The sequence below is a fragment of the Lupinus angustifolius genome, chromosome LG15 (genome assembly GCF_001865875.1).
Source record: "Lupinus angustifolius cultivar Tanjil chromosome LG15, LupAngTanjil_v1.0, whole genome shotgun sequence".
NCBI classification, from domain to species: Eukaryota; Viridiplantae; Streptophyta; class Magnoliopsida; order Fabales; family Fabaceae; genus Lupinus; species Lupinus angustifolius.
The window spans coordinates 12,110,050-12,130,750 of NC_032023.1; the positions used below are offsets into that span (position 1 = coordinate 12,110,050).

General features: G+C 31.3%; 1 protein-coding gene across 3 annotated transcripts; it reads left to right on the plus strand.

Annotated features, from left to right (window-relative positions):
• Nucleotides 8,880–19,164, plus strand: LOC109328279 (beta-galactosidase 6-like). 3 transcript variants are annotated; one of them, XM_019561674.1, is made up of 18 exons: nucleotides 8,880–9,265; nucleotides 10,853–10,948; nucleotides 11,290–11,402; nucleotides 11,936–12,002; nucleotides 12,089–12,181; nucleotides 12,292–12,435; nucleotides 12,836–12,930; nucleotides 15,097–15,202; nucleotides 15,377–15,461; nucleotides 15,554–15,672; nucleotides 15,910–16,074; nucleotides 16,328–16,509; nucleotides 16,638–16,729; nucleotides 17,014–17,123; nucleotides 17,222–17,329; nucleotides 17,792–17,893; nucleotides 18,036–18,181; nucleotides 18,907–19,164. In XM_019561674.1, the coding sequence occupies exons 1-18, from the start codon at nucleotides 9,101–9,103 to the stop codon at nucleotides 19,064–19,066; spliced, it is 2,148 nt and encodes a 715-aa protein (XP_019417219.1). In that variant the 5' UTR covers nucleotides 8,880–9,100; the 3' UTR covers nucleotides 19,067–19,164. The 3 variants fall into 3 exon arrangements, with proteins under 3 accessions (XP_019417219.1, XP_019417220.1, XP_019417221.1); XM_019561675.1 differs by lacking the exon at nucleotides 8,880–9,265 and having other exon boundaries at nucleotides 11,301–11,402; XM_019561676.1 differs by lacking the exons at nucleotides 8,880–9,265; nucleotides 11,936–12,002.

Sequence of the window (20,701 nt, forward strand, 5' to 3'; positions counted from 1 at the left end):
TAACCCGAGCTAGCTCTTGAAGAAAGCCTGATGAATTAAAATCAAAATTGTTAATCAATGATTTATAATTGTATCAACATAAAATTCTAAGGTGCGTTGCAAGTGAGAAAAAGTTCTTACTCTATACCATTCAACAATCATTGTCACTAAAGTTATAAAATTTAAAATGTTGCTAAAGATAATGGTGGCCTAAACAGTTGAGGTGATACACATTTAATGGTTCAGTATAAGAATTTTTACTTATATATGGGTCAAATATTTGACCATCCCATCTAACCAGTTGTGCACTGATTAGTAAACCTTTACTAATTGAAGCAGATACTAAAATAGGCAATAGAGGCCTGCAACCAGAGCATAAGATCTAATTATTAATTAAGCATGGCTTCACGGACAGAGTGAGTAATTAAAGTTTCTCATATCTCATAGGATGTTGAATTCTAGTCTAAGTTGTCACACTATTTAATACTTATCACCAATCACTATTCCTATACAAAAGCAACATTCTTTTCATTATACAGCAAAATACATGTAATGCTCCTGAAACTGAAAACATATTAAAGTAGATTATTTCAAAGAAGTATCGCTTAGCCACATATACTAAAAAAGATTCCAAATTATTCAAATTTCATAATTTAATGCTCACAACCTATAATCTAATGCTCACAACCTATACATCATAATTTCAAAATGCAAAACCAGAAACACATGTTATATCTAGGCACCTAGCATTACATATTAAAAAACATTGCAAATTATTCTGGCACATGTGTCTCTTTCTATTTTCTTTTATAAGTAGCTACACTCTCCCATACCAATAAATGCATCATCATTCAAAAGTAATGTCTCAAATGGAATCCAATAACTAAGAATGTGTCATGAATCATTCTGTCAACAAGCAAGACTTACCACATGACAATAGCTCTTGGTGATGTCCAAGAGAACACTTAATGTGCAACATTTGGAAAATAAGTAATTTATATTAAAGTGAGCATATATTTCAAAATTAAAAGACTTAGTTTGATGTAGACACTATACCTAAAGAACAACAATGAAGAAAAACACATCATCTCATTAAAATTTGAGCAAAAATATATGTTAACTTCAAAATTTCATCATTGTTCAGAATGTTCATATGTATCAGAGATTTGATATTCAATAGAATCATACACATTTGATTCTTTGCTAGAAGTTGATTCATAAGCATTGGGTCCTTCAGAGCTGTCAAAAGCAAATCAGGGTTTCCTTATACCATAATGTGTTTCTGTTAAAACCAAAGACCATCCATCACCATCTACTTGTTTTGTTGTTTCCAAATGATATTTCTAGATGTAATATGCCTGCTGAAGTTCTGAAAATATCATGGCCCTTCTTAGGTGTCAAGTTTCGCAACTTCAAACAAGTTCAGTGCAGTCTATATGAAACAAAAAAGTTGTAAAATTGTTCAATGTCTAATCTCAATATAAGAGATGGATATTATCAAACCAAGAGTTGGATTCAAACCATTGTAAGCAAAATGCATATAAACAAAATGCAAAAACTTGTAAATCAAATCTGAATTGAAACTTGTATGAACCATAAATGAAAAGCGAGTGGAAAAACTCACAGGTTAGGGATTTCTATATATTTGGGGAAATAAAAAAAATTTAGAAAACGTGAAATTAGAGATTTAGGATTAATGAGCATAGTATAAGAATCAAGAAATTAGATATTTATAATCAAAATTGAAGAGAACTAAACCTCATATGAAACTTCAATTTGAGTTGGAATTGATGGCAACGATGATGAATGGCGAAGACGAAAATGAAATGATGGATTTCTGGACATGTATCTTCGATTACAAATTTCTTTATAATTCAATTTCGATTACAAATTGAAAGTAGAAGAAAGTGAGAGAGAAGAGCGATTCAGAGAAAGAGAAAAATGAAAAGAAAAAAGTGCCATGAGCGAGTGTCAAACTCGGGTACAATTTATTAATAGAAACAACTCAACCGTTAGGTCAGGAGAAGTAGACTTCTCTATTTTAACGTGTGTTTAATATTTTAACCACAGTTATAAAAAATGTGCTCTTTCTTGTGTGGCTATTGTGCATATTTTTTGTAGTGCTAGTTAGTAGGCGCCAACTTTGAATTCAGGTTCATGCCTCACTAGCACGGTCGATAATATCAAGATTTATCATGTAAGATCGATATATGTTACAATTGCACAAAGGCCAACGAGAAACAATTCAATAAAAATGTAATTTGATCGTCGCAAATATAATCGCCGAAATAAAACATGAGATCGTAACGATTTGTATGATTCCTTTTGTTGGGAAATTTAGAACCAATTTCTCTCATTTGTGTGATACAAAATGGACACTTAAGAAAGCAGCAAGTGGATAAAGAGAATAGTAGAAGAATAATATCAAGAATTTTAACATGGAAAAACTTCCTCAATGGGAGAAAGAAACAACCACGGGACTTAATCCAGAAAATATCTTCACTATAGAAAGTAGGATTACAATATTTGACTCTCTCTTACAAAGAGGATAATACTTAATCTCACACAAAAAGGATGGGAATACAAACTCTCTAGTATCTCACTATAAATACAAATATCACACTATATGGATATAAATTCTCTCCCTTTCTCTCTATGTTGTTTTTCTCACTTGCTTGTTGTATCTCTTCCTCACAAGTCCTCTATATATATAGTGAAGGGGAGGAAGGCTCTATCATAAAGACATAGTGGAAGATTAAATTATTGTCATACTTTTCAATACACTTTGAAAAGTGTTACTCCAACTTTCTAAGTTAGACTTCATAATTCTCAAAACTCAAGGAATAATTCCAAGAACTTGGAATATCCATCATTGAATTATTCAATGGTTCATCTATCAAGATTCATTGGTCTTGCTTCCACATCAATTAGGAAGGATTCTCAACAAATCTCCCCTTCCTGAATTAGTTGATGGGTATCACCAGTCTTGCACTTCTGCAACAGTCTGTTAGTGTTGAGTTTATTCAAGTGTGAAGTCTCACAATGGATATGCGGGGAGGAGTGAAAGAGTTTACAAGAAGGAAAGGTCAATGAAACTAATGTCTTAAGGTTTTGGTTCAAGACGTGGTGTCTCACTTGTGACTCTTCACTCTTCCCATACCCATGTAACAATGGAACCCCCCCGGTGGTTGGAGGCTCCCCGGTCGTAGCTGGTCCAACAGTTAGCTTCTTAAGTGAAACTGTCTTGATCATCATGTCTGACTAGTTATCATCTATATGAATTTTCTCTAGCTGCAACTCACCATCCACCAAAGCATTTCATATCCAATGATAATAATAATCAATGTGTTTTGTCCGAGAATGAAACGTAGGATTCTTAGCTCGGTGAATTGTACTTTGGTTATCACAGTGTAAAACATATCTATCTTGAACATGACCCAACTCATGCAAGATGTTTTTCATATATTTTATTTCCTTTCCAACTTCAGATGCTGCACTATATTTTGCTTCAGTTGTTGATAATATAACACATCTTTGTAACTTGGATTGCCAAGATACAACCCCCTACAAAAGTAGTTAGATAAGCTGATGTGGATTTTCTGGAATCTACATCTCTAGCCATGTCAACATTTGTGTATCCAACTAACATAGGATCTTCATTACCAAAGCATAAACATCTTTTGGTAGTTCCCCTCATATATCTCAATATCCACTTTACTGCATTCCAATGCTCTTTGTCGGGATTGGACAAGAACCGACTCACAACTCCAACGGCATGGGCAATATCTAGTCTTGTACAAATCATAGCATACATTAGGCTTCCTACCACAGAGGAATAAGGCATTCTCCTCAATTCTTTCCTTTCTTCATCACTAGTTGGACATTGCATTGTTGTTAACTTGAAATGTCCAGCAACTGGACACTAACAAGCTTTGCCTTATCCATGTTGAATCTCTTGAGAACTTTCTCAATATACTCCTCCTATGATAGCCATAACAACTTCTTGGAACGATATCTGATTATCCTTATTCCAAGGATATTCTTTACAGGACCCAAGTCTGCATAGCTTATGAGAAGTCTTCAGGTTCACCATTATCTGTCAACGTGATATAATCTTCTTCAGATACTTTGAAGAATGTATTCTGCCTCTTCCGGAGCGCCTCAGTTCAACTTGCATCTGATGCTCTACTCGATCGGGTTCTTGATGCATTTGTGTGTCTACCACTTTTGAAGACCCAAGATAAATACACTCCTTGGTCTTAACATCCAACTTCTTTCTCTCATCTTTTGGAATGTGAACGAAGGCTCTACATCTAAATTCAAAACCAATTTCCCTCATCTATGTGATGCAAAATGGGCACTTGCGGAAGCGGCAAGTGGATAAAGAAAAAAGAGAAGGGTAAAAGAATAACACCAAGAATTTTAACATGGAAAAACCTCCTCAATGTGAGAAGGAAACATCCACGAGACCTAGTTCATAAAATATCTCCACTATAGAAAGTAGGATTACAATATTTGACTCTCTCTTACGAAGATGATAACACTCAATCTCACCCAAAAAGGATAGAAATACAAACTTTCTAGTATCTCACTAGGAATACAAATCTCACACTATGTGGATATAAACTCTCTCACTTTTTCTCTGTGTTGTTATTCTCACTTGCTTGTTGTATTTCTTCCTCACAAGTCCCTTATATATATAGTGAATGGAAGGAATGCTCCATCATAAAGTCATAGTGGAAGATTCAATTGTTGTCATACTTTTCAAGACACTTTGAAAAGTGTTACTCCAAATTTCTAAGTTAGACTTCATAATTCTCAAGACTCAAGGAATAATTCCAAGACATTGGAATAGTCATCATTAAATTATTTAATGGTTCATCTACCAAGATTCATTGGCTTTGCTTCCATATAAATTACGAAGGATTCCCAACACTTTTTAAGCACTAACAAATTGAGAATGTGATTAGGGAAGACATAAATTAAGATAGCTAAAAGAAGGGACAACCCAATGTTAGGGAGCTTCAGACTGGTGGTCGTGGAAACAAAAGAAGGCCATTGTGGTGGTTGATACTTCCTAGTGGAGGCAAAGCTCCAAGGGAATAGTAACTTTTGGGAAGTAGGGAAACTATGGTTCCTGGCCCAAATTATTGTGCATATGACTTGTTTGACCTGAGTCAATTGTAGGTAATTTACAAACTTGTTTTTTGAGTTAATTTACATATGAGTTAGACCATTCTTTAGTAACGGAGAGACGAATATTGTATAAAATAAGACTAAAAGTTAAATGAAATGACAATTATATCATTCTACTTATATTTATAATGATATTTTTATCCATAAAATTAAGTGTAAAATAATATTTTTCTCTCCAACAACAAAAAGCATAAAAGAACACATCTCTGATTATAGAGGAAGTGAGTTTAACACATCTCTGATTATAGAGGAAGTGAGTTTTGATTGTTACGAAGTGAGGACAATCTTTAACATTGTTGGTTGGAAATTTGAGGTACCACAAAAAATTATTGAGCATATGACATGGATGCAGAAACATTTTTTATTTTTTATTTTCGGGGAGTTTGAGATCTTTATGTGTCAACATCTCCTTAATCATGCTCCCTAGTGTGTGGAGGGGACCAAACACTTACATTGGTGATGAAGTATTTGCCACATGTGAGTTTACTAAATGTTTGCGTTGGTCCTGGGTCGTTCTTGGGCTTAGTCTACGCAAGCCTTCAACATGGGCCTGTAACCTCAGACTCATCATAAAGCCTTGGTCTTATGCTTAAAGCGTAAGTCTGAGGAAAGATTCTTACTTTTGCTTTAAAATAAATCCAACAATGTGAATTTAACTTCAAGATCGAATATCACTATCCGATCAATTTGGTGTATTTGTTTATTCCACTGAAAATATATACAAGTCAGAAGTTATTAGATGGAGAAAAAAATGTTTTTCTACTCTATCATAAATTAGGGTAATTTTTATCTTCATCCTCTTAAATAAATAATTTTGTTTTGCATCCCTTTGAAAATGAGAATTAGTGATTTGGTCTTTGACCTTATCTTCCTTTTACTTTAGTTAGAGATGACAATGAAAACTGTACTTATAGATACCTGTCCGAACTTAACCTGAATTTAACGTGAAAACCTAATGTAATTGGGTTGGGTTTGAGTTTTACCCGAGTTCAAATTTAGGTTCGGGTTTGGTATAGTTGATACCATACCCTAAACTTGCCACAAACTCGATTAATGTATACAAAGTTACACATAAATTCATTTATAAAACCTATATACATAGAAATTTGACATATATTATATATATAGAACCTATATATATATAAGTATATGTTTCAGACGGATTTTCATCGAGTTCGAAGATGGCATCATTATTTTCAACTCCGTTTAATTCAAATTCAAAATTTAGATTTTGAATTGGGGATTGAGAAAGCACAAAGTTGATTCCAATCCGTCTCATTGTCATTCTAATTTTTATGGGGAATAAAATCAATTTTTTATGAGGGTTGAAATCAAAATCATTCTAATTTATAGATTCTAAAACTTATCTAAAATTATAACATTGTCAATATTGTTGGATCAGGATCCTCCAGAGGTAGTGGGGGTGTTATTGGATGAATTTACACCTTTTATTTGAAACTTTTGCTTTGTCTATTTAGCATAGATCAAAATTAAATAAATATAAGGTTGGGTTTAATCCTGTTTTCTAATACGAGTGGAGAATCCTTTTCCAATACTGTTAAAGTGAACAACACAACTACCACCAATACCTGAATTTAGTGATATAAAGTTTTGCTAAATTTTAATATTACCAAAATATTAATAGTTTGATCATTGGGAGCGACATTTGTTGGGAGAGACAACCACGAAATCTAAAATATATTAGTTCCTTACGCTTAGGATGAGGGATAACCTTAAGATTAATTTGGAAGTTGGATTTTGGAGGGGAATGAAGGAAAAATGAAGGTTTGCATAAGTGTATTTCATAGCTCTTAAGTCTTCCATTTCTCTTCTTTCTCTTCCAAAATCTAACTCCCAAACTAACTTTTAGTAGTACAAAAAAGTTACCATAACTAAGTTGAGAGAATAATTTAGCAGAATAAGATTTTTTAGCTACAAGAGCATGATAAGAATCTGCCAAAATAAGTCATTGCTTCCTATGAGATTGTGCAAGAAAAGGTGGAATGATATCCAAATAAGATAATTGACACGTTACCAGTTTGTCCAACTTGGTTCAAAATATGTTTTGGGCTTTAGCGGGTGATCACAGGTATTAAGCCCTAATATTACACTCTGTTTGTGGAGTGACCTCATGTGGAATGACCCTTAATGTGAACCTTGCAACTACAGGCACGCCAACAAATACATAACGTGTAAAACAGTATCACTCAATTGATGCGGTCACAGCTCACCTACAATGCAATAGAACTAGCCATTTATGTTCCGTTTGTCAGTTGAGTAATTTCACATGTTTACATTTCTCTCCAAAACTCAAATCATAAAAGAGAAGGGGAAATGAAGACAAACATTTTCATTATTTGGAAGTGTACAATTAGATGGGAAAAGACTAAAGTAATGAAAGTACAACAATAATTTTTTAATCTTCAATTCAAGATTTAATTAACATTGGAAAATGTATAAAAATATAATTATAAAATTTTACTAAAAATATTTAGATACTTTAACATGTTTGTATTCAAAAAAAACTCAAACAGAAGGAATCATGAAAATTAGTATGTAAAGATTTTAGTGAGCTCTAGAAAACCTCAAAATTATTTCCATCTCTTTCTCTTAACTCTCAAATAAGGGAGACTATTTCCAAAGTTATTCTTTACATTTTCCCTCCAAAACAACACTCCTAAACAAAGTCCAAAAAGGGAAAACATCATTCACAATGAAGAAATAAAAAAGTTTAAGGTTTTTAAAATGAGTTTAAGTTAATATTTGTTATGAAAGTTGTATCTTTTGGCCTATCATAATCATATAGAAGTTGAATTTTGATCATGTTAAAGTTTAAGGTTTAATCATAAAATCAATTAAGAAGGAGAGAAATAGTCTAATATATAAATATATTATGTTTGAAAAGTGTTGTATGTTGATTCAAGCCACTTAGGACACGAGGTCTTTCGTTCTGTTATCATATGTATATAAATTGGAATGCCCCAAATATGTGATACAAATAACATAAATTTTTTTGCTAGGTAGTTCAATTCTATCACCGATGTTCCGTCTGTTTCTTTGGATAGTTATGTTTGCATTTTGGTACAATCCTGGAATTATTTTTACATCAGGGAATAATATGTCGTTTTCTTATTAAAAGTATACATTATGTGGTTACCACTTGGCGAGGTTTATAACCAAGTAATCCATTTTTAACTGTATTAACTACATTTTTTGTGTATATACTATATTAACTACATAATACTTGCCAAAATTTGTACAACTTTAAGCAATAATTTTAGGTGTAAAAGTCATTTTTGTTTCGTATAAGGAACTGTTGCAACTATTCCTTATGCCCCTCTCTTGCTGGCAATGACAAATGCCTTTTTCATTTCCATAGTTGTTGGCAAGTACTTCTCAGCCCCTTGAATAAGGCTCCTAAATTTGAAGCCACATTGAAAATAAAAAAAGTAAATACCTATCTTCACCTTGATCTTATAAGTTTTGTACCTAAAAAATTGAAAACCTTAAAATGATCCAATTTTTTAAATGTAAGTTAAATTAGTCATTTTTAATATGTTTTGCAACATTTAATATGAACTAATTTGACTATGAAAATGACTAATTTAAAATGTTTAGAGACAATTTTTTTGTTATTCAATTTTTGAGAAAACAAAATGTAAGATCTGAAAACATGAATAATGTATTTACTTACTGAAAAATACTCCCACCGTCACACCATTTCAGGTCACCCACTTCAATTGTGACTTTCACATGCTCTATAGTTTTTTTCTCTAAAGTAACCCATTTTGCTTTTTTTGTGATACTAATACTTCTATAAAAGATTTGTACTTGCCTTATATTTTGTTATATAATACTCATATTTCGAGAGGGTAGAGAGGGAGATTAAAAGAGCTAGAGAGTTGAGATAATTGAGTTATTGGAGATGGAAAAATGGCTTCCTTTGGTTATGTTGTTGGTGTTGTTGACATTAATGGAAGGATTTGGTGTTAATGCGGATGTGACATATGATGGAAGATCTCTTATCATTGATGGCCAAAGAAAAATTCTCTTCTCAGGTTCAATTCATTATCCTCGCAGCACTCCTCAGGTAATTAAACTACATGCTTACAATAATGTTCTCAAGTCTTGGACATTCATTCAAGCATGTTAAACTACTTTCTGGTTCAATGTATAATCTCCATATGTTCATGGAAGAGTGAGACATCTCAATGGTATAATCTTTAGTCACATTCCAAACCTTCTCTGCATTTATGTATATCTAGGGGATGCAATGGATGTCTTCATTAATGAGCACAATAGGCTTTATGAATAGATCATTTTTTATGAGAAAAAATGTATATAATGATGGTGTATGAGTTTTATACACTTTCAATACATCATGTTTAATTATTATTAACTAATGCAAATAAATAATAGATGATATATTAATTGAATATGAATTTTTACATTCATAATGTATAGATATTAAACTATTTTTTTATACTTGCTTGGGAACCTATCATAAATTAATTGATTAATTATGCTAATATATCTTGATGTAATTGAATTATGAAATTGGAACCCATACTTTCTTTGCCTTTCCGGGGTAGGTAAAACTCGTACATTGAAGATTAAACCACCCAGTTCAGCTTTTAACTTGTGACCTATTTAATTGCACTCTTATTTCTTTTACTATTTTCACCTCCATTTTATGATATATTAGCATAGTTTAAATGCTAGAAAAGAAATACAATATTAAATGTGAAATGTTATTTACAATTATTTTCAATACCTACCTGCACCTTATAAATTTACTCACTTATTTACTACTTTTTTTCTTCTATCGCCATCATTTCACCTCACACGGAATAGTGGGGATAACATGGGTTATCTCCTATGGTGTTGTTTTTGGACTTGTCCAAAAATTGTTTCTCATAAAGAGAAAGAGAGTAGAGAAATAAGAAGTATAGAATGCACCATTAAATTATTGTTTTACATATTTAAACACTTAATAAATCATTATACTCTTCCGCCTCATGGACTCATCTATTTCATTTTAACATTTTTTTGTCTAGCATATTGTTGTTCTCAAAACATTAAGAGAAAGATATATTCACTCACCTATATATACTACGTTAAGTGGCACATTCCATTTAAATATATCATAAGGTTTATTACAATTTTTTTAAGTCTAATTTTCTTCCTAATAGGAAAAAATATCACTATCTTTCTGCCAACATTGCACACCACTAGCTGACTTCAGTATTTATTTATCTTTTTAAAACAAAAATGATGTCCTTTTTTAACTCATATAGCTGTTCAGTAGTCAGCATGAATTCTCTTTTAAACCACGCAACTAAATCGTTTAAAGATACAATTTTACTATTACATCACGGGCATGAACATATAATATTGATAGCAAAGTTTTAGGTTGGTTAGTAAAAGTCAGTGATTTGGAGGTGTGAACCCATCCCAACCATATGTGGAAAATAATAATATCAATATAGTTTTTACCATCTCTAATTTGATTGTACTAGAAAAATAAAAATAGACAGTAAATTTTGTGTGTGTCCATAAGTTAGTGATGATTACTCATCTATCATCATTCACCAATCGCAGAACAACAGAAGAAAGAAAATAACAGCTGAACTGTAAGAAATTTGAAGAAATTAATGTGTTGTTGTTTTTGTTGCAGATGTGGCCAGATTTAATAAGGAAAGCAAAACAAGGAGGAGTGGACGTGATTCAGACCTATGTGTTTTGGAATCTACATGAGCCCCAACAAGGACAGGTATCTCTTCCATTTCTCATATAAAAAAAAATACCATGTTTAACACAAGTAGGGGTGGATCTCACTCCAATGTCCAACAATAAAAATATCTTTACTCTTGTTATTAGGAGTTCATTAGTTCAAATCTTAGAAACAATTTATTTATGATAGCAAGTCGTCTATATCTATTATTCTCAAACACTATAGGCTCAAGTGTCACAGACAACATAAACGTCCCTTCATAAAAAAAAGTTAATTAGTTGAGCAAGTTAAAGCAAATAGATTCTTGCACTACACGCTATATTATATATAGTTAGTGTAAAATACTCATATTTACCATAGTTAAATGATATAAATTACAGTATGATTTCAGCGGGAGAAATGACTTGGTGAGATTCATAAAGGAAATAGAAGCACAAGGACTGTATGTTTGTCTCAGGATTGGACCTTTCATCGAAAGTGAATGGACTTACGGGTATTATTTCCCAGTTCTTTCTTTCTAGGCTTGAGTCCACCTCATTCTTTTACCAGTTTTTTTAAGCTGCTTTGTAGATTATGATAAATATTAAGATGTAAAAAATGAATAAATCTTAATATTTATCGTAATCTAAGAACAAAGATCACATATTCTCATTCTTGTCCTATTTTCTTGTTCCGGTCCAATAAAAAAATGACACTTTATTAAAAAAATAATTTAAAAATATAAAGTAACATATGTGCATTAGTTGGAAAAATCTTATTGGCTTAGGACATGGGAACACACTGATTTTGAAATAGATGATCCCCATTCCTAATCTAAACCCTAAATCTCTCTATTAAGATGTATTCATTAGAGAGAGTGAAATGAACTTATATTTAAAATAATAAATATTACCAGTTAAAATTATTTAATAATTTAACAGATAAAATGATAGACTGATTTTAGTTTTTTACTTTAAAAACAAAATTGAAAAAAAGTAACTTTTGTCCATAAAAGTTATACCTCTAACTTATAATCTAAACTTGTAGAGGATTTCCCTTTTGGTTACATGATGTTCCTGGCATTGTCTACCGAACAGACAATGAGCCATTCAAGGTATATGCTACACAAAGCTTTTCAACCAATATATACATAAATTATATATTAGTAATAACATTTATATTTTGTACTCCAATGTTTAGTTCTACATGCAAAATTTTACGACAAAAATAGTAGACATGATGAAAGCAGAGAGCTTATATGCTTCCCAAGGAGGCCCAATTATATTATCCCAGGTATGATTCCTATCAAATGACTGATATTCTATTATTTAGTTCATTTTAATTTTTAATGGATTTATCTATTTCATTGGATCATAGTAGTTAATTAATCATGAAAATATTAGATTGAGAATGAATATCAAAACATCCAAAAAGCATTTGGAGGAGCAGGATCAGATTATGTGAAATGGGCTGCAAAAATGGCTGTGGGCCTGGAAACTGGGGTACCCTGGGTTATGTGCAAGGAAACTGATGCTCCTGATCCTGTGGTAAGTTCCATTAACCCCGACTCCTTATTTTCAAATTTTAATTGAGAGAAAAATGTATGCATTACAGTCAATATTAACAAATTGCAATATCATTCATGAGTTTTCATATAAGTTATTCTGTGAAATGTTGATTTATTTATCAAACATTTATTAGTATCATGTACATTATTTAAATTGATGTAGATTAAGGTAAACTAAATAACAAAAAGGAAGAAACTTAAATTATAAAAAAATATTAATTAAAGTACTACAAATATCAATAGCTAAGAAAAACTTAATTTGGCCATGCAATATCTACGCAGGGTAGGATCATTGGATGGTTTCTCAATATACAATTTCTTTATAGCTCACTTTTTCTTCTTCCGTTTTTTGTTCCTTTTGAGTTTTTCTATTCATGCAGATCAATACATGCAACGGCATGAAATGTGGAGAAACTTTTACAGGACCAAACTCCCCCAATAAGCCTACCATGTGGACAGAGAACTGGACATCTTTGTAAGTTCCTTTTTTTGGTAATAAAAAAATTGTATTAAACTGAGTATAAGGGGTGTCCACCCAATACAAAAGAAATGATTAACTATGATCTATTTAAAGACTAAAGTAATATAAAGTTTTAGATCTATACACCAATTTGTAAAAGATAAAAAGGTTTGAGTTACAAATGAGGAAAACCAAATCTAAGATCTAGTCTGGATTAAATCAAATAAGTATACATAACTCATTTCTTTGCCAAAAAAGATAGTCTCATTTCTCATAATCTAAATTGACCGCACAATACCAAACCATAACAGTCTCCAAAGTTTAGCGCCCTTAGCACTTCTAAAGGAGTCATGAAGATTAAAAAACTCTATAATTGTAGAAGAAATGTCAATAGTGATTTGTAACCATGAGTAGAAACATTTCCACACGCTTGAAACAAACTTGCAGGATATGAATAAATGATCAATAGATTCGACATAGTTGTTACAAATCGTGCAAATCATATCATCTACCCTCTCTACAATATTCCTTTCGAATATTCATCCTTCGTTGGTAGCCTTCACGTAAGGAGCTTCCAGACAAAACAACAGATATTTGAAAGTATACAATTAATCAATAATTTTTAATTTTTTTACCTATATGTGATTGCCGATGGTTCAGTTGAGCTATGTATGTGGATTTAATCACATAGATACCTGAGTTATCTAAACCTCATCTCCATGTATCCATTGTCTCCCTCTTGTAGTAATTGTGTTGAATCAAATCATACAAATTCCTAACCAATGACTCGTCTCTACCAAACAAATTCCTTCTCCAAGTAATTTCCCAAGGCCAAACATCGTCAATCTAGGAGCCACTATCTCCCACCCGAGCATGCTGGTTCCTAGCTAGGTTAAATAACCTAGGGAAGACCTCCTTAAGGCTCTGATGACCCACCCAAACGTCTTGCCAGAAAAAGTTTGAAGGCCATCACCAATTTCCTTCATGATATTATCTACAATCCACCCATTAATAATCCCATTTGAAGAGCTCATTTTTCTCGGATCCTTTCACCATCTTGAAGCATGATTTACTCTATGCAAGGACCAATTAGAACTATATTTTGAGTTGATTACCTTGACCCAAAATGCCTCCTGCTCATTATTATACACTATCTCCATTTCCCCAACAAAGCATCAATAAACAGACAAAACCTTCTTAGGAGCTTTATAAAGAGAAAACATATAGGTGAGGATGTTTAATAAGATAGAATTCAAAAAGATTAATCTTCCTCCAAAAGAAGGGAGGGCTTAGGAGGAGATTCCCTTGTTTGGGAGTTTAGTTAGAGAAAATGGAGGGTTTTGGAGAATTTTTACAACCCTCCAAAGCCCTCATTATACCATTTTTTGGTGTTCCCCCAAATTGAGATTTTTTGGGAGGAAAACAAGGTTAAATTCATAATTACTCTTACTAATATTTTCTAATTACATTTATGTCCTTTTGTTGTATATTATATAATAAACAACATACTATTGATGTTTAAAGGATGGTAAAATAATATTTTTGTATTATATTAACCCTTCATTCATATCCTATCTAAATTTCACACTTCCAAATAAATGAGAGGTTTACTTGAATTTGTTTTCCCTTCTCTTTCTATTCCTCCTCCCTCCTTACCCTCTCGGATTTGTTGCTGCTGAAAGAATAAGCTCAGATACCGTTATACCAAATAAAGAACTCTTGTGAGAGTTAACCTTAGCTCAAAACACACGAGGATGGTCTTTGTGCACCAAAGATTTTTCACTAAAGACTTGCACACAATTATTGTATCATATGTAAATTGAAGATCACAAACTCCTGCACCATGACCTTCCCATTTTGTAGCCTTCAATTAAATCCAGAGATCTGGCCTTTCGAACTAGTCCAGTCAAATAGAAAAGGTATCATCGAATTCCTGTGTAATACCTCTTTGTAAGTTTCTCATTTCTCTAAATATCCATTTTCAGTCAAATTTGATGTATTGTCACCAAGAAAACATTCATTGCTGTAATTATATAATAATTTACTTAATAACTTTAAAATACCCTAGGAATATTGCCTGAACATTATTAATCAAATCACTTATTACCATTATGAATTTACATTGAAGCAAAAAAAGTTGTTTCACAACTAAGCTAACTGTTTGCCATTGTTTTTTTTCAGCTATCAAGTGTATGGTGGAATACCCTACATAAGGTCTGCTCAGGACATTGCATTTCATGTCACTCTTTTTATTGCACGAAATGGAAGCTATGTCAACTATTATATGGTATAGTTAATTATATACTCTTTTCTGATTTAAATATGGTCCCTTCATTGTCTTCTATTACTTCAAAGCTAAAATTTTCAATAGACGTGTGTCATCCAAAGAAGTCTTTTTCAACAATCTTAATTGATCTTATAGCATGCACATCTGATTAACATAGTTTACAAACTGAATCAGTACCATGGTGGAACTAATTTTGGGAGAACTGCTTCTGCTTATGTTATAACAGGCTATTATGATCAAGCTCCACTTGATGAATATGGTAAGTGTACAACATTATTTATTAATTTCCATTTTTTTATGCATACCCATCTACCTAATTTGAACTTTAAAATTTTGCATTTTTCTTATTAGGTTTGTTCAGACAACCCAAGTGGGGACATCTTAAGGAGTTACATGCTGCAATCAAGTCTTGTTCTACCACTTTATTGCAAGGAGTGCCAGTGAATTTCTCATTAGGCCAATTGCAAGAGGTGAGTACTGGTACATTTTGTATCGAGCAACTGTTCCTAAAGATGTCATATTCCCTATTTCAGACCAATCAAATATTGCTAAATAAATAAAAAATTTAACATTCAAACTGGCCCGAGATAGAGAATAAGACACATTTGGGGTAGCTGATCTATGTCCACATTTTCTTTCTTAAACAAGTTTATTTTCACTACTTGCAATCCAAATATTAAATCAGTTTTTTGTTTAATTTTGATCAGAGTTATGTTTTTGAAGAACAAAATGGAGGATGTGTTGCATTCCTTATAAACAATGATGGAGTGAATAAGGTCACTGTCCAATTCCATAACAGATCATATGAATTGCTCCCTAAGTCAATAAGTATCTTACCAGATTGTCAAAATGTGACTTTCAATACTGCAAATGTAAGTTATAAGTATAAATTTGTCAAAATTAACTACACACCAAATTTAATGATATACACAGTCTCATAAAGATTTACAATAGAGTCACTACATCATGCACATTCTTTTGTATTACTTTTCTTTAAAGAGTCAATGGTGACAAAATATAAATGATAGGTGATACACAATGTATAAAACTCATACTTAGTAAGTGCATGCATTTTTCTCTTAGTGATTATGTTTAATTTAGTCTTTATATTTAATTTATGCATAGGTAAATACAACAAGCAACAGAAGAATCTACATTCCTAGACAAAACTTTAGCTCAGTGAATGATTGGGAGCAATTTGAAGATGTTATTCCTAACTTTGATGACACTTCCCTAAGATCAAATTCATTACTTGAACATATGAATGCAACTAAAGACAAATCAGATTATCTTTGGTATACTGTTAGGTTAGTCATCTAGTTTACTAACAAAAAATATGTCAAATATATGTGTCATTCCTAGCTATCTATTTTATTTGTGATATTCATGAAGTTTGATTGAACTAATTGAATAAACTAGTTAATTTTGTGAACAGGTTTGAATATAATTTATCTTGCAAGGAACCAACACTTCGAGTTCAATCTGCTGCTCACGTTGCCCATGCTTTTGTGAATGACACATACATAGGTACATCAACACACATTAATAAAATAAAATAACAAACATAATCCAAATTTCCAAAAGAAGAACATAGATCTACCCTTTCAGATCTGTCTCATAAATTTATCTCATACTAACGAAAATATGTCATATCAATTAAAAATTCATTATTATTGTTATTTTGTTTCATTGTCATTAGTGCAAGACATTGTATGAAACAAGACCTGCAACAACAACAAATCTTGTTACAAAAGAAGATAACTTGAATATATGGTTTATTACTTTATTCTAATTCTTATGAAATTTGTCAGGAGCGGTGCATGGAAACCATGATGTAAAGTCATTCACTTTAGAGCTTCCTGTTACAATAAATCAAGGAACAAACAACCTTTCTATACTCAGTGTTATGGTTGGACTACCAGTATGTTTTTAAGAAGCTAATTATGTATAAACATATTTTCCTTAGCCTTTGTAAAATAATTAAATCTAATCAGAGTCTGAGATTGTATTTATTAAAAGGATTCAGGGGCATTTCTTGAAAGAAGATTTGCTGGTTTAACCAGAGTGGAACTTCAATGCAGTGAAGAAGAGTCTCTTAACTTGAGCAATTCTACATGGGGGTATCAGGTTTAATTTTGTCTTCTACATTGTTTTGTTTTTAAGCCTTATCTACCAAATTACATTGTTGCCTATTATTGATGATGTCATATAATATTCAAAAATGACATTTGCACAATTACATGCAAAAACTTCTGGTATACCTTCGATTTTATGAAGCATAACACTAGTACTTTTACCATATAAAATTTAAAGTTGTCATATCAGATTCTACATATATAATATTAATTTCATCCAATCTCGAACTTATAAATAAAATAAGTTTAAAATCAATGCATTATCAATATAAAGTTTTTTATATTGACGACACATATTTAGCTTTGATTTGTATTACTTTTGTTTAAAAGTCAATGATAATTAACATATAAATGGTGGACTGACAATGTAAAAAACACTTACGAGCATACATATTAAATACTTGTTCCTTGTATGTGTATGTCAATGATTTTTCATTCATGATGTGCATTATAGGTCGGATTACTGGGAGAACAATTAGAAGTATATAAAAATACAAGTGATATTGAATGGAGTCAACTTGGGAATACTACCAATGAGACACACATATGGTACAAGGTAAAAAAAAATTAATGCTAGAAGTTGTGCCTCTAATCCAAATAGCACAATTTTCATTTTTAATAAACTATAGCTTGCATAAAAATGTATATCCACTTATTACAGAAGTGTGATAATGATGATAATTTGATTTGGCATGTAGACTAGTTTTAACACACCTGACGGAGATGACCCTGTTGCCTTGGACCTTAGTTCGATGGGAAAAGGTGAAGCTTGGGTTAATGGACAAAGCATTGGTCGCTATTGGATCTTGTTCCATGATTCCAAAGGAAACCCTTCTCAATCGCTGTAAGATTATCTTTATCCCTTAGCACTATTAATTTCTATTTTACATATATGGAAAATGATGGTTGCACATTATTTTTTGTACATTATTCTCACAGACAATCGATTACTAGTTACATTAATCATATACTACACTCTTAAATTAAAACTTGTATATTGTTAACCATGTATAATATATTAAATTAACAAAATGTTAGTCTAATAGTATAAAGTTGTATAAGATTTTTTAGATTGACCAAAATATTAAATATTCAATTCCTAATAGCTACACTTATTGGAATGAATAACCACACTTCCTGAAAAAGAGATTAATTACTTAAACACATTTATTTATGTTTTGGATCATGCTGTATATTGAACAAAAGGAAGACAATAACACTTACATTAACAAAAAAAAAAAAGTGGTTGTTATTAATAGAATAAGAACATTTTTACTATATTTTTTTCATTGTATTGTTTTTAAATAAGAACAATTTTTAATTGGTTTTAGTCAAAGAAAAGTGAGGATAAATATAGATATTGTGGAGGAAAAGTAGATGTTGTGTAATCTAAATGAGAATGATATTTACCACTGTTGGCAGAAAAATATATTGTTCTTATTTTTTTTGGAGAATTATAATAATTATAAAATAATGTTTGAGAAGAAAATATGAATCAAATTTGTTTGATGCCCTGATTTACAACCACAGGGTTCAGATACTAATTAATGATGTGTTATGTTGTCACAGGTACCATGTGCCACGGTCTTTCCTTAATGACTCTGGGAACATTTTGGTTTTGTTTGAGGAAGGTGGAGGGAATCCTCTCCGTATCTCCTTGGACACTGTTTCAGTCACAGATTTACAAGATCAAAACTTTGATAAATTATCATTGCCATCCTTTTCTTAGTATTATTAGAAGTATTATACATACAAAATCTGGTTCCTCTCTCGGACAGGAAATGGAGAGACTGTCTTGGTTTGTATACATGACTATAAATTGATTATTATAATAGATTAAAAAAATAAAAATCTTGAAACTGGGTTTGATTCTGTCACATTACTCCAGATTTCACTACATGAAAAGAGATTATTATTAAATAGTTCTTTTTGCTAATCAATAACAATAGAGAAATAGACTTTTTTGTATGGACAGTAAAAGAGAGTTTAAATAAAACAAATGAATGACAAATGAAAGATGGGAGATAATGGAATATCTTTCCATTATTAATGTGAATATTTATATAGTAATATATTTATTATTCATTTATATCTCTTGTTTAAAAAATCAATAATCGTCAAATATAAATGATGAATAATAAGTATGTAAAAATCTCTTGGACTATTAGTAAATATATTTTTCTAATAAAATATTCATAGATAAACAGTTCTTTATATAATCATAAGTTTGATCTTTTTGGGTGAAATAAAGAATATATTTTATGTATTCTTCGAAATTTGTAAAAAATTTAAAACTGTAACTGGATAGGATGCATATCTTAGAATAGGAACGTCGGTGTAGCATATAGCATAAGTTTGGGCTCCTCTCCATGGGAGAGTAATGAAGAGGAAAACAATTTTTTAATTTAAATTACTTTTATTAATAATTTAGTTAAAATCCTAGTCATTAAATAAATTTTTTTTACTACTTGCCATAAGGTCATGGACCCTTGTCGAAAGGATCCCATCCATGATTTCCTGGAAAACATTGGTCAGCTGGTTGTTGAAGAACAGAGATATTTTGGATCCAATGATAAATTAATGAGCCACATGCTGTCATGTCTCCACATGGCCCCACTGCACTACTCTATCAAATAGGGGGTGATGGTGGTGGTGGGCAGCCGGGCAGGAATCAGGATTTAGTCCCAACAATTAGATTAGATTAATTTGTTTTATTGACAAAAAAAAAATAAGCCAAACTGAGTTGAATTAAAGTCAGTTTGATAAGTATTGATTCAACTCAAAATTTGACTTGAGTTTAATAATAATTAGTTTTTTAGTTCAAATTCGGCTTAGTTAAAGTTCGTAAACTGTTATGCTCAGTTCGAATTGGTCATTTGAACAATTCAAACAATTAATTCTTTCAAAATATATTGTAAAAGATTTTATATATGAATATAATATTGTTCATGTATATAATAACAATAAATATAAAAAATAATAGAGAAGTCATAATAAAAATTAGTTTTTATATATATATATCAAAATAGTTCATGAACTTAACGAGTGAAACTATATCTAACTCAAGTTTGACTCATTTATTTAATGATCTCAGTTTTCAGCTCAAATTTGACTCATTTTATTCATGAACCAAATTTATCGAGTTAAATAACGAATTGAGTTTTGAACGAGTACCGAGTTGATTCAGTTGATTGTGAGCTCTACTACCAAAGGTTGCCCCTCACCTTGTTGGATAAGGAACTAATCTCTTTTAGAGTTCATAACACTCTCATAAATTGAACTTCAGACCTTGAAATTTTAATGATACTTACGCTAATAGACCAACACATTGTTGATTAAATTAATTTAATTTAAATTACTACTA

Coding starts and splice junctions, on each gene's coding strand:
- LOC109328279 (XM_019561674.1), top strand. CDS start 9,101: ATGGAAAAATGGCTTCCTTTGGTTATGTTGTTGGTGTTGTTGACATTA. Junction 12,931..15,096: donor ACAGAGAACTGGACATCTTT/GTAAGTTCCTTT, acceptor GTTTTTTTTCAG/CTATCAAGTGTATGGTGGAA. Junction 15,673..15,909: donor CATTAGGCCAATTGCAAGAG/GTGAGTACTGGT, acceptor AATTTTGATCAG/AGTTATGTTTTTGAAGAACA.